At 34.8% G+C, this 25,742-nt stretch overlaps 2 protein-coding genes and 1 non-coding gene across 3 annotated transcripts in view; 2 read left to right on the top strand and 1 right to left on the bottom strand.

Moving 5' to 3' along the window:
* beat-IIIc (beaten path IIIc) overlaps nucleotides 1-25,742 on the bottom strand; it is a 685,766-nt gene that overhangs the window by 437,337 nt on the left and 222,687 nt on the right. The window lies entirely within an intron of this gene.
* Nucleotides 2,928-4,146, top strand: LOC141485536 (uncharacterized). The gene is made up of 2 exons (XM_074182374.1): nucleotides 2,928-3,028; nucleotides 3,271-4,146. Exons 1-2 carry the CDS (start codon nucleotides 2,942-2,944, stop codon nucleotides 4,144-4,146), a joined length of 963 nt encoding a protein of 320 aa, XP_074038475.1. The 5' UTR covers nucleotides 2,928-2,941.
* Nucleotides 9,434-9,505, top strand: TRNAG-UCC (transfer RNA glycine (anticodon UCC)). The gene has a single exon. It is a non-coding gene; the product is annotated as a tRNA-Gly (tRNA).

Genomic DNA, 25,742 nt, shown 5'->3' on the forward strand with positions numbered 1-25,742 from the left:
ATTTCATCTCTGATATCGTCTATCTTTCATTAGGCTACGAATGATGAAGTAAAAAAAATAAATACAACAGTAGGTAATGAGTTCTGGAAGAAATCGTCGGATGGTGTGAATTAAATCGTATCTTACACTTGCCACCGTATATCTTTTCGTATGACTTCAGCAGCTGCTTTCACCTCGCGTAGTCTTTTGCTTGAGAATCTGAGCCTTTACGTCATACCATGCACTAGTGACAATTTTGTGACCTGTGTTTTCAAAACAGTCGTGTGTTTGAAGGGTCTCCCAACGATCAAAATTTCCTTCTCATACTTTCCAAACAAGCGAGTTTTGACTGTTCGTAGTTGTATTTTATCTGACAAACACTGTGAATATATATATATATATATATATATATATATATATATATATATATATATATATATATATATATATATATATATATAAAGCGATGGGTAGTCTTGACTGACTAGTTAAGGAGAAATACGGAATAATGTTGGGGATGCAGTCAAAAATGCTGGGCTGTTGTTTAAAGAATACTCTTTGTTGTATGGTCGAGCTTTCGAGAATGTTTATTTCCTTTATCAAGACATTAACTTGAGGTTATATTAAAAAGTCGAAAATTTCACTGAGAAACACAAAAAAAGTCCTTTTCATTATGTAGAAAAGTGTCACACATTAAAATTTTTTATGGTAGAGTTGCTACCACGCCACTAGTAGGTGCCATGCATGGCCGTTAAAATAAAATTTAAAATTTCAAATCCTCTAAATGTTATTTCCGAATAAATTTTATATATATATATATATATATATATATATATATATATATATATATATATATATATATATATATATATATATATATATATATATTCTTTAAACCATAAAAAATTTTAATGTGTGACACTTTTCTACATAATGAAAAGGATTTTTTTTGTGTTTCTCAGTGAAATTTTCGACTTTTTAATATAACCTCAAGTTAATGTCTTGATAAAGGGAATAAACATTCTGGAAAGCTCGACCATATAACAAAGAGTATTCTTTAAACAACAGCCCAGCATTTTTGACTGCATCCCCAACATTATTCCGTATTTCTATATATATATATATATATATATATATATATATATATATATATATATATATATATATATATATATATATATATATATCTCATATACGCCCTTTAATAAACGCTGATATATTCTATGTTCTTAAGGAAAATACTCGACGCAAAAACGGTTGATACACCACTTTCCGTCACTAGGTGCAGTTGACCTTCACTTAAAGTCCGTTACACAAACCCAGGCTGGGACTGGAATCAGACATTCTGTAGATTTTGAGTTCAAACGGCACTGACGTTATAGGCAGCCGCCAGTCAACAACTGAAACGAAAAAAAGAATCGGATTATTCATTAGACCAACATCACAAATATGTCTCGAGAAAAATATCTGGTCGAGGCGGGAATCGAACACACGACCTTCCGATCGTGAGTCGGACGCACTACCACCGCGGCCAATTCCACAATTATCACCACAATTATCACCAACATTTTAGAAAAAAACCGATTTTTCGCGGTTTGTTCGATTTTCGACAAAGTTGCGTTCAGCGCCATAGGTTACAAATAAAAAGGGGGGGACATTAAAGAAAAGCACTGTTTATGAATGTAAAATTGGAATAAATTTTTCCAGTAATGAGTATGATTTTGAAGAGACATAAAGAATATATGCATAACAAAATTGTTCCTTCAGCTTCTTATTATTTTTTGCAATCACAGAAATAAACCGTTTTCCTGTTTTGATTATTGGCCATGAACTGACAAACTCGTTTTACTTCAAAGTTCCATTTCCTGAGTTTTATTTCCTCGCAAAAATCGCTATTACCCCAGCCCTTGGTAGATATAAATCTTTCAGATATATTACTCTCCCATCTTTCTGAATCGAATCAAAAACCCGCAGAAACTGCCGAACGAAATTAAAGATTCGTTAACCAAATTCATTTCAGGATCTGTTCTTGTCACAAATTCTTACCGATGCCGATGTTGTGGATGAATGGTGATAGTCAGGGGGACAGGCCATATTTATCAAGTATCCGTGAGAGATAAGTTTTGTGGGTTCATATTTCCGACAAAGTAACTGAGACGTGATTCTCTTACAGGAACTTAGTTGGAAATCTGTAGAAATTTACAAAGATTCTACATTGCATTCATATGAATATAAAACTAGATGAATGTGCAAGCTATCTCAAATCTGTCGATACAAAACGGAAAAAATCTAGAACGACTCACTGTTGTTCACCAAGCTTTCTCTCGATGAACTTCATAATAATCAAACCGTGTTTGATTCAACATTCATAAATAAGTTGGCAAATTCTCAATAACATTCAGTAGTGTCCATGTACATCTTAGTCCTTATATTATTGAGTATTCATCTGATGACTTTCACATCTTTTTCTCATTTGTACTTGTAATGGTTCAGAAGTTTAAGATTCACTAAAAAGCCGTTGTCAATGAGAAAAAGTGTTATCCATGTCAATCCATACCTGTATATGGAAATAACCTCACACTAACATATCATCCATAAATATCAAAATCGTTTCAATAAGATCACAATAACCTTAAAAAGGTGATCAACTCAACTGGTGATATTAATCATTGGATATTAATAGACTTGAGTCCAAATGGATGTTCTTATTGACATTTATGTGTATACATTGATAAATACAGAGATCCATGGGTTACTTTGGGAGAACTACTTGAGAATTCGATCTGTAATTATTGACCACAGTAATATGACTTCTACTGTACAGATAAGAAAGTAACCAACGTAAAAGGTCATGGTAGGGTAGACTGGGTACGGTTGTGCCAGGGTACGGTAGTGACAGTCGTAATATTACCGAATCTGTAAAGAATACGCGGGGGCGGGGAGGGAAAGACGAGCGCCTTGCATGTCAGAACGTGTCGCACAGTATTGCGTCAGCCGGCGCGCGTCGTGTACGTTAGCAGAGGCCCTCCTTGCTTTTTGGGAGTCAAAAGTAAGTATTTTCATTCTATTTAATTTAACGATTGTTGTTATCTATGTACAGATAGCGAAATATGTTATTCATATGTTTATTATATATACTTTAGTGATTAAATACCTGTGGTTACTTTATAACATTCTTTATTTAGTATTGCCATAGTTATTGTTATTTTGCGAAAGCGTTCTTTGGGTACGGTTGTGACATTTTTTTTGGGTACGGTTGTGACAAAATTAAAGTGTTTTTTTTTCTTATAGATGCCAAGACAACGCTTGAGGAAGACGGAAAGGGGTCAATCTATGTTAAATCAATATAAGGAAGCTTACGAAGCAGTAAAAAAAGGAACTTCGATAAGAGGTGCTGCAGAAATGCATCAAGTTAATAGAATGTCTTTGTTGCGGTACATTAATAAACGTGATACAGCTGGCGCAGACGAAGATACAAACAACATCAGCATGGGGTATGTTGCACATAATAAAGTTTTCTCTGAAGGGCAAGAACAAGTGCTGTCAAAATATATTACACGCTGTGCTGAAATATATTTTGGTCTCTCCCCAAAAGAAGTGCGAAAGTTAGCTTTTGAGCTTTCAACTAAATATGATCTTAAGCGGCCTGCGACTTGGGTTGAGAATGAGATGGCTGGTGAAGAATGGTTCCGTTCATTTATGAACAGGAATCCCTCGCTCTCTGTTCGTGTAGCTCAAGCTACTAGCCTTTCCAGAGCAACAAGCTTTAATAAAACAAACGTGGAAGCTTTCTATGACAATTTGCAAACTGTTTTGGATAGGCACACCTATGAACCGCAAGATATATATAATGTTGACGAAACAGGCGTCACTACCGTCCAAAAGCCCGATAAGGTAGTAGCAAGACGTGGCATAAGGCAAGTGGGAGCTCTTACTTCAGCCGAACGAGGGACATTGGTCACTGTTACATTTGCAGTAAATGCCTTGGGAAATACTATGCCACCTTTCTTTATATTTCTTCGGGTTCGATATCAAGATCATTTTGTTAGAGACGGGCCCATTGGATCGACAGGAACTGCAAATCCTTCAGGCTGGATGCAAGATGCTTCGTTCTTAGTGTTTCTTGAACACTTTAAGATGCTTCACTATCACATAGAGTCTTGCTAGTTCTAGATAATCACTCCTCACATGTCCACATTAACACTTTAGATTTTTGCAAGGAACATGGGATCACTCTGCTTTCGTTTCCACCACACTGCTCCCACAAACTACAGCCTCTGGATAGATCTGTCTTCGGCCCATTAAAAAAAGCTATAAACACTGCTTGCGATGGCTGTATGCGAAGTCACCCTGGAAAAACAATGACCATCTATGATATTCCAGGAGTCTTAAAGACTGCGATGCCTCTAGCTTTGACACAGGCCAATATACAGGCTGGATTTTGCAAAACCGGAATTGTTCCATTCAATCGTAACCTATTTAATGAAATTGATTTTGCGCCATCTTTTGTAACAGACCGACCAAATCCAGATACAAGACAGGACATTCCTACAACATCATCTGCTGAAGTTGACAGGCCAATCATTGCGAGTGGATCCACCGATAACATTGAGTCATCTTTTGCAAATAATAGACGAAATCCTGGCTCTGAAGAAAACGATAGTGCATCTAGCAGAGAAATGACACCTGTACCACGACTATTAGACATTTCGGTACAAGAGAACAATCTTGGGCCTAATGATGAGACACCACCACTTTCACCTTCTATTTTGAACGAATTTTCTAATGGAAATCAAATCAATGATCAGCCATCTACGTCGTCCTCGGCCATACCGCTTGTATTTTGCCCTGATACTGTTCGGCCTTTCCCAAAGGCTTCTCAAAGAAAATTAAGCGGCCGCAGAACCAAAAAATCAACCATATACACAGACACCCCTGAAAAAGAGGCAGTGAGACGGGAATATGAAGAAAAAGAAAGACGATTGAAGGCTAAACAGGTGAAGAAAAATTTCAATGAATCAACAGGGAAAGGAAAAGGAAAAGGAAAGGGAAAGGGAAAGGGGAAAAACAAAGACAACAAACCTAAGAAAACTCCAACACCAATGTCATCTGATGAGGAGGAGTCTTTCTGTCTGGTATGCGTGGGATAATTTTCTGATAGCAGATCTGGCGAGAAATGGATACAATGCCAAGGAAAATGTAAATTATGGTCCCACTTGGAGTGTACAGATGGTAGTCGTCATTATATTTGCCACAACTGTGAGGACTCCGATTAGATGACTACAAAAAATTTGCGTTCCTAATTTAAAATTGAAGATATTATAAAAACATTTCCATGCATCTCTTAGTAAAGTAAGACTAATGTTCCTAATTAAAAAAAACTTTGAATGTGATATAGATTAAAATAATTATATGGTAACTTCTGAAGTGACTGTTAAGTTGTTAAGAATGAAAGATATTTTTCTATTAAATAAGTTGCTTGTGATACTTAGCATTTATAAGAATTACCTAATTGCTATTTTGTTTGTACTGATTATTGACTTTGACTGATTTAAGACTGATTATAGTTTGTACTATGATTATTCGTAATAATAAGTAGTAAATGAAAGTATAACTTCGATATTGCAGATAATAAAAGTTATTGGTGATCATTTTGGTATTATTTAAGCCTGTCACAATCGACCCCATGCACTGTCACAACCGCCCCTGGCATGTGGTCGGTTGTGACATTTTCCCTTTTGTTCTATAACTTGTTCCCATGTGTTATGTATGTCACATAGAAAGAAAATCATAATGTTTTTACTTAGCCAAATGTACGCTTTACAATATAAAATATCTTCCATGTTTCTAACTTTAATCCAAACGAAATTATTAGCTGTCAAATAAAAATTGTCACAACCGTACCCAGTCTACCCTATATCGAAATGCCAGATGATTTAGACATGCATCGAATGCTTTGTTAATATTATTATATGAGAAGTTTTGAATTTAACGGTGTAAATCCAGAAAAATAGATTCATATAGTTCACTAGTTCATATAGTTCACTATCGAATAGTATTTTTAGTATTTTATCAATACATCTCATCACACTGATGAGTATACTAAAAAATTTAAGTATTTTTTTTTTCTATACATTTTGTGAATTATACCATATTCATTGATTTATCGAACAAAAAAAGGAGTTGAATGAACGATGTCATCAACATTCAGATTTGATCACATCCTATAATATACTCATTCTGTTCATAACTCGTTTCATAACATTTTTGAAACAAAAAATCAAATGAAAATTCTTACTGAGGTATTTTACTAATCAATCATTCCAAAAAATAACTATCAACTTGTCTTTCCTTCATTAAGCAAGTCAATAGTTCTTCGGCTTCCAGACTAAAATATTCCAATTTTTCCTGCCGTTCCGGGATATTGAGTTGAGTAAACAAGAAAGGAAATGTCGCTTTCCGTTCTGCTCTAAATCTGACGTCTTTGTAACAAAATTTACTTTGACATCCACTTTTTCAGTGGGGGTCCTGTGGGACAAAAGATTTTCTTTCTCTGAGCTTTTTTGAGATACTTATTGGATATAAATATACCACGATGATGCTGAAGTAGAAGTTCTCTTTGTGAAATGCCTTTTTGATCGTTTCCATTCAGTGGATTCATATTCGTTTGCATATTTTTCCACTTGATTTGCTAATGAGATGTACAACGTCCATTAATGAATGTTGTAGATAGAAATTTGATGTGAAATATTGGAATTTGTAAGATAGATGAGTTTTAAGAATAGCATTAAACATGAAATGGCAACTGATTAATACGTGTTCACCATTGTGAGGATGATGTGTATGAATTATTGTCATTGGATAACAAAAAAATCAGTTGTAGTCGATATCGTCTTTTTCAGTCAATGGACTTAGGTCATTCCTGCTCCCCAAATTTGAGCTACAGTCCTCGTGGTTCTGGTTACCTTCCATGAAGCGAGAGCAGAATCGATCCCTTTACAAAACCCTTCATCGCTTGGAAAGATCCATTGCAGCTTGAAATGGTTCTGATACAGATTCTGTGAAACATGTTCTTCCTTACGAATCAGTATACAGTTGTCCTGAAAATCTTGCGAAGAAAATTGGATTAGATAATTTAGGAAACACTTTCTATGTGAAAAATATTTCACACGTGTTCTTCATGACCAAGTATTGCAAAAACCAGGTTTTAACGATGAACGAGAACGAGAATATTTCTTACTTATTCACCAAACTCAAACAATTGTTCATGCAGTTGGAGTTTCGTAAGAATGTATCATCTTTCCCACCAAACGATTTCCTAGAAACTCAAAAGTCCAATAGATACTCATTAGGACAACAAGAGGATTGATCCGAATTCTTGGAGTTCTTGTTGAATACTCTTCGTGAGCAACAAAATAGCAGAATCAATACTCCTGACCGCTCTGGATTGAATGATTTCGTACTTGTCTTTGTGTTTGAAGATCTTCAGCTGGAAAAGACGAAACGGACTGGTTAAAGTTGGAGGATAGTCATATTCTGGCAAAGTCTTGAATTTATTGGAGTCTCTGGAGATACCAGAAATTTTGCTTTATGATAGAGAAGACATCGGCAGATCAAGGTCTTTAGATGATGTGGTGCTGCAGATTTTTCCGAGTTTTCCTGCAGCTGAAAAAGCAAATGCGCCACTGAAATCAATGAAGTCGCCCCGGACCGCCAATTAACTTTTGTTGTTGTTTCATAATTTCATGATTTGTATTACTTTTTCCAGTGGTGATATTCTTCGAGATTTGAAGGAAAACGCTGCCTAATCCCTTTGAGATGTAAGAAAATGACTCGCTTCGTATTGTTTTTTTTGTAGGTCTACAACAAAAATAACTGAAGCATATGACTACAGCTCACAATATCAATTTCGAAGTTTGAAATAATGATTCCACAAACTACACCTAAACGATTTGATCTTTACAAACAATTCATTTTCAAAAATATCACGACATGTTTTCACTATCACAATAACTTGTTCGTAGTGAGTATGTCATTCACTGAGTTTAGGTGTAGTTTGTGAAAATACTATGAATTTTCATCAAGTAACGACCGAGTCAATAACAAATTTGAAATGCTGGTCAAAATTATGTGGGAAGTCATTTATATGGAAATAATATTATTCATCGAATGGATATATTAGCATTTCGTGTATAATTATCCTTCACATATTTCTATCCTGATGAACATCTCAGGATTTACCACAAAATTAAAACAGTCGCGCGAAAAAATAAATTCAAGCGACCTGATACATAGATCCGTCAAGTTCGTATTTTTATTTCGTGTTGGATTTAGGCTACTTATTCATTTGAAATTTCGAATTGAAGCACTTTCTCCAAACACCAGCACCGCAATACTCTTCTCAACACACGTTTCATCAACTAAGTTGGCGTCTTCGAGAGATGAAGAAAAAGTGGAATATATTGACAACTTTTTGTTCAAGCGAATTTCACCCATAGTCATTATTATTATTATAAGTTACTATCTGCGGTATCCCGCTCTGATCAGAGTGTTGATAAGAGCTCAAATCATTAGAGGTTCGAATTCAAGACGTTTATTGACAATTTATTTTGGTAATGTGTTGATATTATTACATAAGGTTCTGAAGGGCCTTGCTACAGGCTTATGCCTCTTCGGGAGACTCTTCAGAGGTCATGAGAGTTTGAAGGGTCTTGCCCAACCAAAAATTAACCCCCACCCAAACAAATGTTTACGATTTTTCAGAACATTTCGAAGCAATTGAGACTGTTTTCGAAGGTTTCTCAACAACCTGAGATGTTTCAGACTATCCACAAACATTCCTCAGGCTGAAAAATGTAGTTGCTTTTATCAACCATTTGAAAATTTGAGATCTGAGTGATACTTAGTTTCCTCAAAGCCTCTTACGACTCTGAGATACTTTATAGAGATGTGATTTGATCTGTCAGACCAGAACTTTGAGAAGGATACACGGAAATATGTCCGTCCAGTGGGGCCAAATAGCTATATTCAAAATATAATTTTTAGTGTGTATTTCAAATCTCTATATGAATTTTCAACGAATGGGTTACGCCATCTATTCAGAAAAGGTTTCGAAAGATAATCCATAACATTCCCCAGCATTCGAGGAATGTTCCACAGTGTTGCACATTCTGGAAGCTGTTATAATGACAGATGAAAATGAAGGTACCTATACATATTCTACCAACCATGCAATGTCAGGACAATCGCTAATAAATAATAATGGTTTTCCTTTTAAAAATCTCACCGTTTCATTTCAGTTTGTATTCCAAATCGTTTATTCCATGAAAATTCATGAATTCATACTAGCTTCGAGTAAATTTGCTGTTTTTTTTTAAAGATAATATAGAATATTACCTATCTCACAAATGAAAAAATTGCTTATCAAACATGTATCTTCAGACATTAACCAAGTGCGATGGTGGTGTAATGGTCAGCATAGTTGCCTTCCAAGCAGTTGATCCGGGTTCGATTCCCGGCCATCGCAGCTTTTTTTTATTATTTTCCATTCATCAAGAAAAATTAATAATTTGAAAAAACCCTTGCAAAAATATTTCTAATTCTTTATGATTATTTCTTCTTAATTTTTCAATTTTTCAAATATTTGTTTCACGAATATTTCAAGTTTACGAATCATAATGGTCATTTCTGAACATGATAACACTTTTTTTCGTAAGCAATTTAATTTCTATTGAATTGAGAATTATAAATGAATTGTGGTTTTGATTTTCGTTTGTTTGGAAAGTAATAAAAATTTCAACCACATGTAACAGAACCATTTGTTCAGGTCAGTCTCAAAACACCCGCACTGTGGGTTATTGGATTGACACCTATCAGAAAACAATTACTTCCTTGGCCAATACCACGAAGGGTATTGGATTATATCCGACAGGTGTCAGTGCAAGTTTTTTTCACAGAAGTAATTCCTGCATATGCTGTTGGCGATATAACCGCTGGAATCGATTTTCAATTATTGCAAAACACTTGCAGACCGGTTTCTGGCTATTTGGCCACTCGACACTGCAAGGTATAGTGTCTACCATCAACATGAAGTCCATGATTTCCCATAACTAAAAATCGAATTCCTTTCATAGTATCATTCCTCGAAGTAGGCTGGAGTGAACGACAAACAATATATTTTTTCCATGATCGAGGACCTGAACGAATTGTTCTTTTAGATTTTAGATAATTTGATATTCAGTCAGTCTTCAAGTCAGTCTCCCTCACTATAGATGAGACTATTATTGAAATTATACTTAGCCACGAAATTGTGGTGCAGGCAAGTTAGATTTACCATTTGATTATTTTTTACATAGTTCGATCTTATTGAATTTTTTATCGAAACTATGAATGTTAGTATGTATATCTTTTGTCTGATTTGAGGACATTTGTCATATCGAATTTCTTTCCGACGTTTTGCTAGAACCTACACGTGGCTAGCTTTACCATCCAGAAAATATAGACAGACAGACCTTACAATCGATGAATAGACGTTATCTGGGATTGATAAGGCCTTGAAACCAAAAGTTTTCTCCCGTCAGAACTCGGGTGATCAAACATCGATTTGAAGAGCCTCCATTCCCAGAATAACGGTCAGAATACAACAAATTCTATGTGAAAACAAAATGATAATAATCTTGGTACCGAAAAGAAAGAAAAATAATTTTCTGCGATTGGTCAAAGGTCGTACGAACCTACTGTCAGCTATGGGGGTATAAATATCGCATATTAAGTTCTTATGTTTGAGTATACAAAGAGTACTATGAATATTGGGATGAAAGAGCATAAAGGGGATCGTAAATTGAAACAGACAGATGAGTCATTAGCGCGGAACATGCGCTCCGCGAGGAAGATCATCGAATTCTGTATCTGTATCTGTAGAGCAGAGAAGGTGAGTGTGAGCCCATAGCACGTATGCCACATGTGACCCATTGCACATCCTCCCGAGGAGTTGTCCTCCGAGTCATCGTCCATTCTGTCCTTTCCAGGAAGGTGGACAGGTCACTAGGAGACATCTCCTTCATATCGGCAGGTGTAAGCCAAGACTTGCCGAACACACACTCTCTTATTGACGATAACTCCGGAAACTCGCATGATACATGCTTAATAGTTTCATCTTCCTGTTCATACATCCTGCATAGAGGTGTGTCCACTAGCCTTGAAATATGGAGGTGTTTCCTTAGTTGACAGTGGCCAGTCAGAAATCCTACTGTTAAGCGTAGATTTTTTCTGGTCATCACCAAATATTCCTTCGGTGCCAGCTTCCCAGTTTCGCACAAGGTGATCCTGGCAAGATTGCATCCTTTGATTCGTTCCCATCTCTTTAGGAATTGAGCATAACATTTGGCTATTTCCGCAATTGTCGAAGTAATCAGGCCGTAGTTGCCACTGGGTCCTAAATTTCTCAGTCCAGCCGCTTCCTTTGCTAAAGAGTCGGAAATGCGATTACCTTTACTTGTGTCGTGACCTTTAACCCACCTCAGGATAACGTTATTATCTACCGAGGCTTTGGCTAAATCTTGGTGATACTCTAGTACTAGCCCTGAGGTTACACGTTGTGCAGATTGTTATGTTTTTGCCAGAGATTCCTTTCCTGGTTATTTCTTTTGTGGCGATGGAGATACCAGCCAGTTCTGTTTGGACCACGCTGGTATTTTTCCCATTTCCCACTCAATCTTCAGGCTTAGTGATCTGGAATACACTCCACATCCCGAGCCTTCTTTGGTTTTTGAGCCATCTATATATACACGTATTTTATTTGTAGCATCTGACTTTGTGTTCTGCTTCATTTGTATTTTGTAGGGTTTATTAAACACAAACCTGGGTTCAATTGCATCACTGATTGCCTGCAGCAGAGGCGCAGTAAGCGCTTCCCGCCATAGGCCCAGCCTCAATTGATCCATTTCTACTTTGAGGTTTACACCAGCCGTGCGCAATCGTAGCATGGCCATTACCGCAACCTCCTTAACGTACAGGTCCAGAGGGGTCAGACCCGTAATTAATTCAATTGCCGCGGTTGGTGTTGTTCTCATGGCTCCTGTGATGTTCAAACAAGCCAGTCGCTGTATTTGATATACTTTTATATAGGTCTTATTATTGCAGTGTAGAGCCAGGTGACCACACGGGGTAAAAAACCCCATGTGCGTCCCACTGTCCTCCCACATTGCTCATAAACCACATATGCTATTTTTTCTCTACTCTGTAGGTGAGCGTTCAATGTTAGCTTTCTGTCGAGGATAGTACCAAGGTATTTCTCCTCTTCAGAGAAGTTTAGTTTTTCTTTTCAGATGCGTTTATCTACTAGCGCCAGTTGAGGTATATCAGGAATACATCAATTTTCGCCAGAATGAAGACATTACCACAGCGCTTCGTCCAGATTTCCTTTTCCTTATCACCATCATATTGCTACAGCTACTACGTCGTCGTCTCAGCTCTTCCCAACATCCCATTCAGAATGGCCTTTGGTCAAGAACACAGCAGTACAGTAATATACTTTCAACATCCAAGACGGAAGCACGTTAAGAAAAGCCAGTAACGCGTGTTAGCAGAACATCAGGAGAAAATTCATATTACGACGACTCACAAACTCAACCAGGATACAATCAATAATAACAATAAAATGAAGTAATAAAATCACATGAAGTTACTTTCTGAAAACTGAACGAGGGAGATATAATTCAGACGGCTCCTGAAAAGAGAAACGTTCGACTCTCTTCTCCATGATTTTCCTCTACAACAATCAATTCTCGAAATCACCATCATCCCGTACTCGATATTTACAAAGCATCAAACATCTCGACAATCCACTTCAGCACGCATCTTGGCAGAGTGCTCGAAACCCAGGCCGGCGCCCATTTGCCCAATTCCTGCATAGCGAGTTAATGGCAGTAAAACTCTGCATATTATCCACTTCAAAGTTGATGCAAGTGGCGCACGGGCTAGGGTGGTCAGTCAGCAAGGGATGCCATTATATGCTCGATTAAACCGCATAAACTAGTGTGCTGAATTTTGGATTACGAAACAGTGGAGTAGGGAGCGGAAATCAGAGTGATATTCAAAGTTGTATGTAAAATGTTATGAAAATGTATAAAAATATATTTTGAGTTTTGTCACAAACCACCCTGTATAATACTTTTTTATATTGAAAATACTATGTCTGTCAGAAATGTTGTCAATTTTTGCTAATGTACTAACGTCAATGAAAAGTAAAAAATTTTTTGCCGATAAATCGTATTGTTGTTGGGGTTTGCAGTGATCGCTGTACGAACAGTAGATACTCATTTGACAATTTCCATTGAACTGAGAGAACCGGAGTTCAACGGGTAGTTTTTTTTTCTGGACTCTACATTTTTTGTGGCATCCCCAAATAGATCGGTGATACATTCTTCAATCAAAACTCTTGGGTTCAATGGTTTAAAAAATTTTGGAAACATCTGTTTCATGAACAGTATAATCCAATATTTATCAAACACCGGATGGTTGCTGGAATACCTAAAAAAGGATGCATGCATGGAAGATATCAATACTAATATTTCTAGTATGGAAGGTGTTTTAATCAAATCGTTCGCAGAAGTTATCAAGGAATTATGGTCAGAAGATTTATCTGATAGAGTAATTAACACAGTCTACTTCAAAAATCAGATTCAAAGATTTGCCCCTCGATACATGGGTTCTGCCCATCAAGACGCCCACGAATTCCTTCGATATCTTTTAGAAGGTTTACATGAGGACCTCAACAAAATCATTGAGAAACCTGAACCAATGTTAACTGAGATTGACGAAAACTTGAGCGATAACGGAAAAGTACAAGAGTCCTGGCAGAGATATTTGAATATCAACAACTACAAGATTGTAGACTATTTCGTTGGTCAATTAAAATCCACTATGAAGTGCACACACTGTGGACACTCATCAGTAACTTTTGATCCTTTCTGGGATTTGTCCCTTCCCATACCACAAAGATCTGGTGAGTTTGTCACATTGCTTGGATTCTTTCACAAGAGAGGAAACTCTGGATGGAGACGAAAAACCAATGTGTAAGCAAAGGGGAAAATGTACAAAGTCCTTGTCAATCTATAAGTTTCCCCGTATTTTAGTAATTCATTTGAAAAGATTCTCTCCAACGGAAAGGTTCAGAGGCAAATTGAATGTTTCCATTGACTTTCCTTCAGATGGATTAGATATGAGCAGTTATGCAGCAGACAATGTGGCTCCTTGTCATTATAATCTATATGCACTTTCAAATCACAGTGGGACTACTTACAACGGACATTACACAGTATATTGCAGACACCCATATAGTGGCACATGGCATGAATACAACGATTCACACGTGTTCCCAATTTCGCCAAAATCACTTGTGAGCAATGAGGCATATGTCCTCTTTTATGAACAGGAGGGAAAGAAGCAGCACCTTTCATGAACACCTCTTTTGTTTGATAAAGATTATTTACAATGAATCAATAATATATTCGATGAAAAAGAAAAAAAATATTTCTGTAATTTATTGTGAATTTCACAATATGAAGGTTTGCAAACGATGCATACAAAAACTTTCTCATGATTGTGCTTGAGAAAACAGGATAAGGATTCTCATCAAATATTGGACGGTTCCTTTCAATTCACAACAATTACATTTGGGATATGTGGTGTAATAATTAAAATTCTGTTGTTCATTTTAAAATAGACTCTCCAGTTCTCCGTTTCCAGAAAAAGCATTGGGAAAATTTTGGAAAACGGAGAAATGAAGTATCAAATTATTTTGACAGTCTATTCAATTTTCATTTTCAATCATGGAACACCGTCGATAATAAGTTTCTTCATTACTGTGCGATTTCAAAAAAAGGTACCATACTATAAGTTTGGTGAGTGATTTATTATAGAACGAGTTCGAAACATAAACTAGTTCTTCAATAATACCTTACGGACGTATATCATATGCTATTTCTGTTCATGCTGACTTATTAATATTTCATTAACAAATTGAAAGATGAATTCTTTATCTCAGTTCAAAATTAAAGAATCAGAATGACAAAAATTATATGAAAACTTATAGTTGGGAGTCTATTTTATACTTGTGATGCATTGTTTGAAACATTTGGTGTAGTAATGAATATTACTGGAGATTTTTCCGAACACCAAACTGTTATTTGAACACCTCACTAACGGTTTTTCGATATGTAGATAAAATAATAAGGAAGCGAAAGTTCAGGTTATGAATGAATGAAATCACGACTTTTCAAACCTACAAAAACCAAGATAAATATATCTCAGTTCCATACCACCGATACACGAAGAATTTTGGAAAGCTTTCCAAGGACGTAGGTATGGAGGAGGTTTTTCAAACAAGTCACACACTACAGAAAATTTCAGGAATTCCAAAAAACAAAGTTTAGAATTCAGAAAAGCCTGGAATTTACGAAATTAACTGTGAGGACTGCGATGCAAAATATTATGGACAGACAAAAATATCTAATAAAATAAGATATAAAGAACACTCAGCACACTGAAGATATGAAAGACCTGAAAAATCAGCAGTCGCTCATCATACTTTGCAAAAAAACCATTCCATAGACTTCAGTTTATTAAGATTAGTTAGACAAGTTAACAACAGACATCTAGATAACTATGAGAGTGTAGAAATAAGTAAACATGATAATATTATGAATAATGATGGTGGACCAATATAGCTTTTCAAAATATTATTTTAATTATTAGATGACTAGCAGATGAAAAAATATTGTGAAATTAATTTTATATAGCTTGATAAAATGATATTTCAACTATTAGAGTCACCTGACTATTACACAAGGACACATTTTAAATTAATTTAAGACTAGTAGATGAGGCAATATTGTGAAATTAATTTAAGACACTTAATACGCACGTACCCAGAAGAGATATATAGCATGAATAGGGATAACTTTGTTAGTGTGAAAATTCAAATATGCAGAATATTTCGAAAAGTTAATATATTCTTTTCAATATTTTCCATTTACTGAAGTTTTTTAAAAAAAATTCATTCCACGAGTAGAAGTGCTCAAATTGTGTCAATAGATATATGTAATTTTGGTTCTATTTTATGACATCCTCAATTCAATTCAATGACATCAACAATTCAATTGAAGAGTATTTGAGTATATAACGTTAACGTTTTTACCTACGCAATATTAGAAAAAATGGCGTACATAACGCATTTTTCAGTTGGTTTCGTACCCAAGATTCTGGAAACCCGTGAACTGAAGATGTGCCTTCAACACTCATTAGCTTTTTGGTAGGCTGTGATTTCTGATTGTTCAGGTATCCAGAGTAGAGCCAACTCCCAGGTTTCGACAGTATTCCTAGAACCAGTCTCGATGTTATGAATGCTCCAAGTATAATCTTGCTATTGTGAAATATTTATTCGGTCATATTGCTGACATCATAATTTTTATTATTTGAACATTGCAACATTTCAGAGGAATTTCAGAGGTTCTACTTCCTTTGAGTTGGTGATCTTGGTGAGACAGAAATATTTTTTCATTTTATTTTTGGTGTTGAAATTTTACATTTCTTCCAAAGAACACTAATCATCAGAAATACATTGTTTCAAGAATCGAACAGAATTTGCCAGGCACTAGTTTTGAATGAAGAAAAAATTTAATCTGTGAACCAACCATGAGTCTTGATATTATATGTAAATTTCATCCATTTCAGCCACAATAATGTGATTTTTGTAATCTACAGGATAGACTTCTGAATCATCAGTGTCAAATAATGATTTGACCATAGATTTGATAAGCAAACATGTATTTAAATGAAGTAGGGGCAAAACTTTAGAACATCATGAAGCTTCAACAGTCCCTTGTTCTGATAACTTTGTTTTATTGTCATTACCAATATGTTGACATTGAATAAATTAACAGTTTATTTATCCTCGGACTTTTTCATTTAAATACTAGTTTTTTGTTGATATATATGCAACGTCACTTACTGAAAAGGCTTTCCTAGATTTTTGGCTCAGCTAACAACTCCTTACCTGAAAATAGAAATATGTTCCATTAGATTGACTGTTCAAATCAAAATTATACTTTTCACTCTCAAGAAAATACTGTTGAAGATAGGGTATTAGCGAAATACAGAATGTTACATATGTGTATAAATATCCATTTATACAGTACGTCAGAACAAAATAATACCGACATAAAAAGATTATTTATACAGGAGAGACAGCAAAATGTATATTTGGAATACGTCAGTTCAGTTGGAATTGAAACGATGTCACTCTCAATATAATATCGATGTATGGCACCTTGTATACTAGCAGTACCAGGATCATGCTGAAATCATTCTAGTAGATCACTGGTTTCGAGGTATCATCTCTCATCATTGGAGAAACTATCAGACCCAAACAGCAACAGTGCAGGATAATCATCATACCCATTGTACTCATTCTCTGCGCTTTCCTTACTTTCGAGACTTTGCTATCTAGGTCGGATATTTCCTGCAATCGAAACTGGTATTTAGGCGATCTACTCGAATAATTTCAGCATGGTCCTGCTGCTGGATGAACTAGAAACATCTGCGAGACTAACTTCTATGAGGTATCTTGCATAAATCTCTGGCGGATATAATTCAATATCCAGGGAGGTATCAGCTGGGAAAGTAGTTAATTTCCGGCAGGCGTTCAACAGAATCTATGGTGTAGGTAGTTGAAAGAGATGCATATTTCGAAATATTTATTTTTTAGTACGTATGTATCTCTCCTCCATACAGTATTCAGAGATGGTTTGAACCTTAAATGATGCAGGTCTTATTATATGTACCATTGCGATTTGGTTGAAGAGCTATATATTAATTTTGTGTTATGTTAGAATATCCATTCTTGCGTTTAGTCTTCAGATTTGAATTCTTTGCTAACAAATTTTGTTTTCATCAAAAACACGGTTATACAGTACGGACAAGATATCAAGATATAACAAAATTTCAGTGAAGAAACATTATTTTTAATTTTTCTCATAGAAAGTCGATAGTGTTGCATACGTTGTCGCTGAGAGGGCAATACCAACATTTTTTTCCAATGGAAAGAGGGTTCATGTGACACCTCATTCATTTATTATTCAAATTCTCTGTACAATATTTCCTGATTTTTGGGAATCGATTCAGCATTTTCTGAGTCATTAGCAGTTTTATACTCGTCTTTGAAAATCTGCAAACAAGCGTTAAATAGCATAATTGCAAAAAAATGTATCTGAAACTTACTCTAGTTCAATTCATTAAGTGTTCAAAACGTTCACCATTCCCATCCTGATTATAATGAAGTCTCTCAACTGATTTATTTCTTATATTGAGAAATGTGCCCGGGGAAATTACGTTGATGGCACCTATTTATCCATCCACGAGTTGTGAGATGGACTTTGATTGTGTATCGTACATTTAAGATAACACGTTTCATCCAGCCTATTTTGAAACAGCCAGTCGTAATGAAGAAGTATTTGATCTTGGTGAAACGTAGGATCAGTTGAAGATACATCTGAGTTTGTCAATTATCAAAACTGGTAGACAGATAGACATGGACCCTCAGAAAAACCCCCTAGATCACCTGATATGATGCCACTAGATGTTTTTCACGAGACATGTGAGGTGTACGATGAATAATCTCAATTTTTTACGAACTCTTCGGTAGAAAAAAGTGCTTGTGACGAAATTGACCCATAAATGAACAAATTTTTGAACAAGAGGTGAATGATGAACATTTTGAATTATGATATATTCATTGGAATGAACAGGAGATATGCAAATTTTTAATATAAATATAAAACTGTAAATTACTCTAGAGAGACTATCCGATTTTCCGAAATGAAAAAGTGTTGAATAGGGAATTGATAAACATATTGAAAGAAGTATCACAAGATCCCTCTTTCTATTGGGAAAAACAGTTTTTTATCGCACGCCTCATCAAAAAGTGACAAAGCTTATGTAGGGAAAGGGGTGTATTCAGTTTCGCACTGCATATCAAAAATTCAGATTTCTGACACTTGAGGAGGCTTAGGTCAGTTCCGGCGGAAACAGATATAGCAATATGAAAAATAACCCTCACACCCATGTGATAGATATCTCTTCATGGAAAAATTACCGCACTGTTAGAAAAATGTTGTTGAAATCAACAAAATAAAGAAACCCAGTAAGTCCATAGTCACATTATCGGTAAAGAAGGAGACGATGTGACGCCTCTGGAGACGAACGAGATTCAGCACTTTGCCAACTATACTGTCCCTTGACCGAGTACTCTTGTAACCATCCCACTATGAATTCCAAATGGATTTTAATATACATATACTGAACCCGAACTCTCATCCATACTTGAATAATTTTATTAAAGATGTTTAGGGAGAGGCCAAATGTAGGTTAATGGGATTTCGGTAAAAACAGGATACAAATGGATTTCCTAAATGGTTTTCGATGTTTGTCTATGGACAGCGGAATATTTGAACCCTTTGAGGGTCGAAGGTGAGGATTTACATGGCGGAAGTTATACATTCTAATATGTATCTTGGTGTGATCCAATAAAATATTCAGTGAACAAGCCATTTCGGGGAGAGAGAAGTACCATAAAGTTGACAAGGTGGAACACTTCCGAAACGGATGATTTCAGAACATACTAGGACCTCAGTTCTGGGAATTTCCCAGATTTTCTTACAACGAAATGTTTTCATGTACTTATCTATCATTGATTTATGAAGCCTTAAATAGTCAGGTTTTTTTCTAGATCCAAACCTGAGATATAACAGGGCATATATCATATTTTATTGGCTATTGTTCAAATTCAAACAATTCGTTCCCTATCGAGACTTTGAACAGAAGAAAATGTTGAGAAAAATAGTGAAAACTCATAGCATGGAAAAATGCATCACGAAATCACCTGAAAATGGTGAAAGTCTCTGAAAAAATGTTTCAAGATGATTTTGTAGAAAGATGCAAGATACTAAAACGATTTCCGTTACTCTGAAACACGTGTAATAGACAGAAGGCAAGTGTACACCGTACAATGACGATAATGACGACAATAAACAAAGAAAACTCACTTGTACTTACTAAATTCTTTGGTACAAGACAAAATCTGTTCAAAAATCCGTTTTTCTGTTGACCAGCTGTCGCACCCTCATGAATGACAACCCTCAGAAGGGAACCGAGACACGTGTTTTGCTATTCAATAGCTTCCTCAAACGTGAACTGTTTACGTATAGCGAAACACGTGTCACTGTTTTTGTAAAACTCTTTATGGTGAAAATCATTCAATAAACTGTATTTATTAGTATAAATGTGGATTTTCATCAAATATCGGCCAGTTCGACTCAATTATTGAACTTTATATTGTGTTTAATTTTATTTCATATTAGTATGACCCTGAAAATCACCTTGATTATTGTATTGTATCCACTGTAATTTATTCTGTCACCGATCTGATTGCCCTTATTATTTCTCAAGTACTTTTGTTCACACAAATTATCTACTTTTCATTATACGTTTTTTTTCTCACCTATACACACAGGGTTATAACATCAGTGAAACTATCAGTTCATCCATTAACTATATTGTACGACCACATATTTAATTTTATTGTGTTGTATTTATCTGTCACATTTTCTTCGATGATAAGAATTATTATTGTCAAAATGTGTTATTATAAATCACCCAAATTTTGTGTTGGGTCATTGAAAATTCTGAAAATCATTGTTCTGAATGTTCTCACAACATTTCTGATCACGATATAGTATATTGTAAGTTGAGAGTTCGTGAAAAGCAACATGACTCCAAACTCTGTACATACAGGAGCTTCAAAGCCTTCAACCAAGATCTTTTTCAAAAATTTAAGACAAAAAAATTACAAAGGCACTTGAATTTCTATAGGCAAACTTATATAATAACAGTAACGTTAGTTACAAATAAAAGTGGTAGAAAAGATAGAAAGAGAAAAAAGCTCATTTTGCCCATGAATTTGATAACACTTCACTTCAGGAATTGAATAAGTATTTTGTAGAATCAGTTCCACAAAATGAACCACCGCAAGATTTATTGAATTTTTATAAAAATAAGGAATGGGTTGATACTAAATTCAATTTTGACGAAATTAACGATTTGTTTGTTTACAAAACTATTTGCGAAATAAGAACAAACGCTGAAGAATGCGATGGGTTGAGTATTAAGCTGATAAAGCTGTGTTGCTCTGATATCGTACCCTATTTCACCCATAATCATAAATTTCTGTTTGATTGAGAATGTCTGCCCAACTATCGGGAAAATATCAAATGTGAAGGATCTGCCTAAAACAGAAAATCTAATGGCATTTAAAGATCTGAGGGGTATCAATATCCTGCCTGTATTGTCAAAATCCTGCAGAGAGCCATGGAGTTTCAAATTAAAAACCATATTTTGAACATTTCTCTGTTGCCTACTGTTCAATCGGGATTTTGGAAAGGGCATAGCTGTTCAACCACCCTTCTACATATTGCTGATAATATAATGAAAGCAATAGATGAATACAAATGTACGGTGTTATTCCCACTAGCTTTCAACCGGGCGTTTGATAATATTAATCACAATTTTATATTAAACATTTTCGATTATAATGTTTTTTCTGCTAACGTTTTTTTTCCTGCTACTGAAGGAGTATTTGAAAAATAGACAGCTACTGGTCAGTATAGAGGAATACAACTCAGATACCTTATATCTCAAATCAGGGGTACCTCAAGGATCCATACTTGGCCCTATATTGTTCTCTATATATACATCCAACTTACTACAGACTCTTCACACTTGTGAGGTGCATTTATATGCTGATGACACTCAAGTACATCACAGCTTTTCGGCGAAAATGGCAGACAATGCTTGTGACATTTTCAATGCAGAAATAAATAGATTTGTTGAATTGGCAACGGACCACTGTTCATTTATAAAACCTAGTAAATGAAATGAAATGATCTCTGGTACAAGATTTCACCGTTCCATAGTGAAAAACTTTGTAAATATTTGCATTTGAAATGAGCCACTAGATATTGTTAGTGTAGCAAAAAATCTTGATGTTTTGATGGATGTAGATCTGAGATTCGAAAAATTCATAAATAAACTCTTACAACTTGCCTATTCTGCACTGAAAATCATTAATGGTAACCGACATATTCTACCTCATTATGTGAAAAAGTCTTTATGTGAATCTTTGGTGCTTTCAGATTTCAATTATGCGGATGTTCTTTATGGCCCATGTTCAACCAATCAAAATAAAAATAAGATTCAAAAAGTTCAAAACTTTTGGCTTAGGTTATTTTTGGTATTGGTCAGCGACATAGAATCTCATATAAGCTTCAAGAAATCGGATGGCTGAACATGGGAGGAAAGAAGGTTACTTCACGCTGTCTGTTTTTTCCATAAAATAATTGTAACAAAAAAACCTTCATATCTTCATAGGAAAATCACATATCGTACGGACATCCATAACATGATTATTCGATATAAGAATATGATTGCAATGCCAAAATTCAAAACAGAAGTGTTAGGGCGGTCTTTCAGGTACCAAATTTGTCGAAAGTATAATTCTGTCCCCAACCCTCTCAAAAAATGAAATTTCACAACGTTCAAAACTAAATATAAAAACTATTCGTTAGACTGAAATTAAATCAAATTATTAGTTTCTTGTAAGGAATAGGTGAAGTAAACTCAGGTGTTTATTCGTATTTATATTATAATATCATTATATATATATATATATATATATATATATATATATATATATATATATATATATATAACAATCACAGTTTTATTTTTGTTTTTCTCTTCTTTTTATTTGTTCCCTTCACAGAGTTGAGTGTTAGAACATTTTCCGTGATGTATTTCATCACGAACGATGAACTTCGCCCTTTATTTCAATTGTAAGTTGAATATATAAGTTATATTGTGTTTTTTGATTTGGTTATGAAATAATAAAGGCGACATTATTATTATTATTTCATAGATGAAGAGCACCAACAATAATCTTCCTCAAATACCTTCCAAAATAATTCATTGAATTTGAAATTATATAATAAGTTATCATGTCACATAAAACAACTCAGTTTCTACTGTTTCAAGCAAAAACTGAAATCATTTTTTTGAATCACTCTTTTTATTCTACAGATTAATACATGTTATACAACATAGATATTTCATGTGACTTTGAGTGAGTAACAATTGTTCTCATTTTTAACATTAGTTGATTGATTGTTTTCATTATTATGTACACTGTTCAGTTATACAAGCATTATGATGGTTTTATTTGTATATATGACGTAATATTTATAAATTTTTGTGTTTTGACTTGCTACAAATATTTGTTCAAATGTATCACGTAGCCAATAAACTATTCTATTCTGTTCTATTCTATTCTATACAGACAAAGATCAATCACACTTTGATTATATGTATCGGTTATAAACATTGTACTAATACAACAAATAAAATGAAGTCATACACCTCGTATCTTTCTGAAAATTTCGAAATTATTTGGTTCATTGCTCTCTCTAGAAATTTCCCATATTGTTTTTTATGAAGATGGAAGAAGTAGAGTACCAAAACCTTTTCCTCCCAAAAATTATTCGCTCTGAAAATATACTTTTTCAATTCATTTACATATGTATTCTACTCTTTCCAATGTACATCCCAAAATTGAAAAAACTAATTACACTTATTGCGTCGATGGAACGAAAAGTTATTCCAACAGATTTGCGTACCGAATACACAGAGCGAAGCCAATCAAACCTCGAATTGTTTTTGCTGCTAGACGGATCGAATGGGAAAAATCATAATTGATTTATCGTTTACCCTGGACCAACGGCGCAATTACCAATTTCACTTTAGATTTCATTCCATTTTATCATCACTCTTAATTTAGGGTTGTTAGTTCCATTTGGATACATTAAATCGGGATATTTATAGTAATCGATGCCAGAAAGACTGACTTCGAAGAAATAGTGAATTTGATGATGTATGTGACGAAATTGACCGATACTTGATGAAAATCATTGATAAAATTATTCAATGTCAGATACAGCTATCCAAATTTCATTCCCCCATAATCATTCGAGCGACCATTCATCCCAAATAAAATATTGCATTTCTACTTTATATCAGGAATATTTCATAATGAGGTTCATTTATGAGAGATTTCCCGAATGAGAGTGACATCATCAAATTCAATAACAAGACACAGTCTAAAAATATTAACAATGAGTGTGAATGGAATGAAGAATAAAAATAACAATTATATTGAACAATAAACCGTGAAATGAAATTACAATAAAATGAAAATGAGTGATATCATCAAATTCAATAACAAGAGGCAGCCTAAAAATCATTCAAAAATATTCAAAAATTACCTGATTGTTGGTGAGATTTGTACTCCCGGAGTCAAAAGGGCAAAGTGCAATTCCTGCTCTTACAATCAGTGTAAATGGAATGAAGAATGAAAATAACAATTACATTGAACAATGAACCGTGAAATGAAATAACAATGAAATGTAAACAAGCGAATAATTGAGAATTGAACAATTGAAAATGAAATAAGAATTAAAAACATTTGAAACCAATTTACTGCACGCCGTTTCGAATGTTAGTATCCACAATCATCTCCAAGTGATGACTGGACTATTTCTCCGAGACATTTTATAGGTCATTCGAACGCTTCTACCTATTCCCTTTCCCTCTCCGCTTCACCGGTTCAATAGGAGGTGACTATGTTCCCACTTGATTAGAGGTTTCCTTATGTTGCGTATCTCTACGCTAGCTTAACTGAATGCGACGTTGCACAAAATATAAGCAGCTTCTTTGAACTTCCTCTTGAGCCAATGTTCCTGCCTGTGGATGTTCCCATCTTGAGTAATGCAACCTTTCAGTGGCCTCTTAGTTTCACCGATGTATGATTCTCCGCACTTGCAGGGTATCTGGTGAATGCGATTCTTGGAATCTCAGTCCACGTTTGGTGGCTTGGTTTTCGTGAGGCTGCTACGGAGGTTGTTTACGGATCTGAGACTGTTCAATTTTTCATTTTTTGTTTATTTTTATTTTATTGGAATTCAATTTCACTGTTAATGCTAAATATAATTGTTATTTCAGCTATTCATTTTTTCCAATTTCAATTATATTTGTTTTTTCAGAGAACTCAAATCATATTATATCATATTAGACAATGGAAGTACGAAGTAGTAAAATATTTTTTATGTTGCAAACAGTTTTGTCAGTTTCTAATATACGTCAATTAGTCTTGAGAGTTTTTTTGTAATATTATCCAATGGAATGTATGCTTCAATATTATAACCTGAATTTGAAATATTGAAATTTTATTGAGATATCAACTGTGCTTCACGTGGATTTTTGCTTATTGAATCGCACAAACGTCAGAAAAGTCATAGAGTTTGCTTGATTGTAGGATTTTTACACTATTCGGTATTGAAATCTGGTATTTCTCAAATTTCAAACAGTCAAAATTAACGTTGTTCTCCATAACATCAATACATGATGATGTCCACATTTATATACAAATTGGTTGTATTAATTCATTACCCCCGCTTTGATATACTCCTGATTAGATCACATATAAATATTGGAGTACATTGATAGACCAATTTTAATTAGTGAAAAACGGTGTATAAATATTTATCAGCTACATTTCAGCTCTTGAAATACGAGTAATGTAATCAAATCAACTCCCCTCC

This window comes from Leptinotarsa decemlineata, unplaced genomic scaffold, assembly GCF_025532065.1.
Source record: "Leptinotarsa decemlineata unplaced genomic scaffold, Ldec_3_MD MMD2_tig00026328_RagTag_RagTag, whole genome shotgun sequence".
NCBI lineage: Eukaryota > Metazoa > Arthropoda > Insecta > Coleoptera > Chrysomelidae > Leptinotarsa > Leptinotarsa decemlineata.

What these genes read in the sequence shown, in the direction of transcription:
- LOC141485536 (XM_074182374.1), top strand. Translation starts at nt 2,942, where the DNA reads ATGTCAGAACGTGTCGCACAGTATTGCGTCAGCCGGCGCGCGTCGTGT. An exon ending in TTGCTTTTTGGGAGTCAAAA is followed by an intron (nt 3,029 to 3,270) that starts GTAAGTATTTTC and finishes TTTTTCTTATAG; the next exon opens with ATGCCAAGACAACGCTTGAG.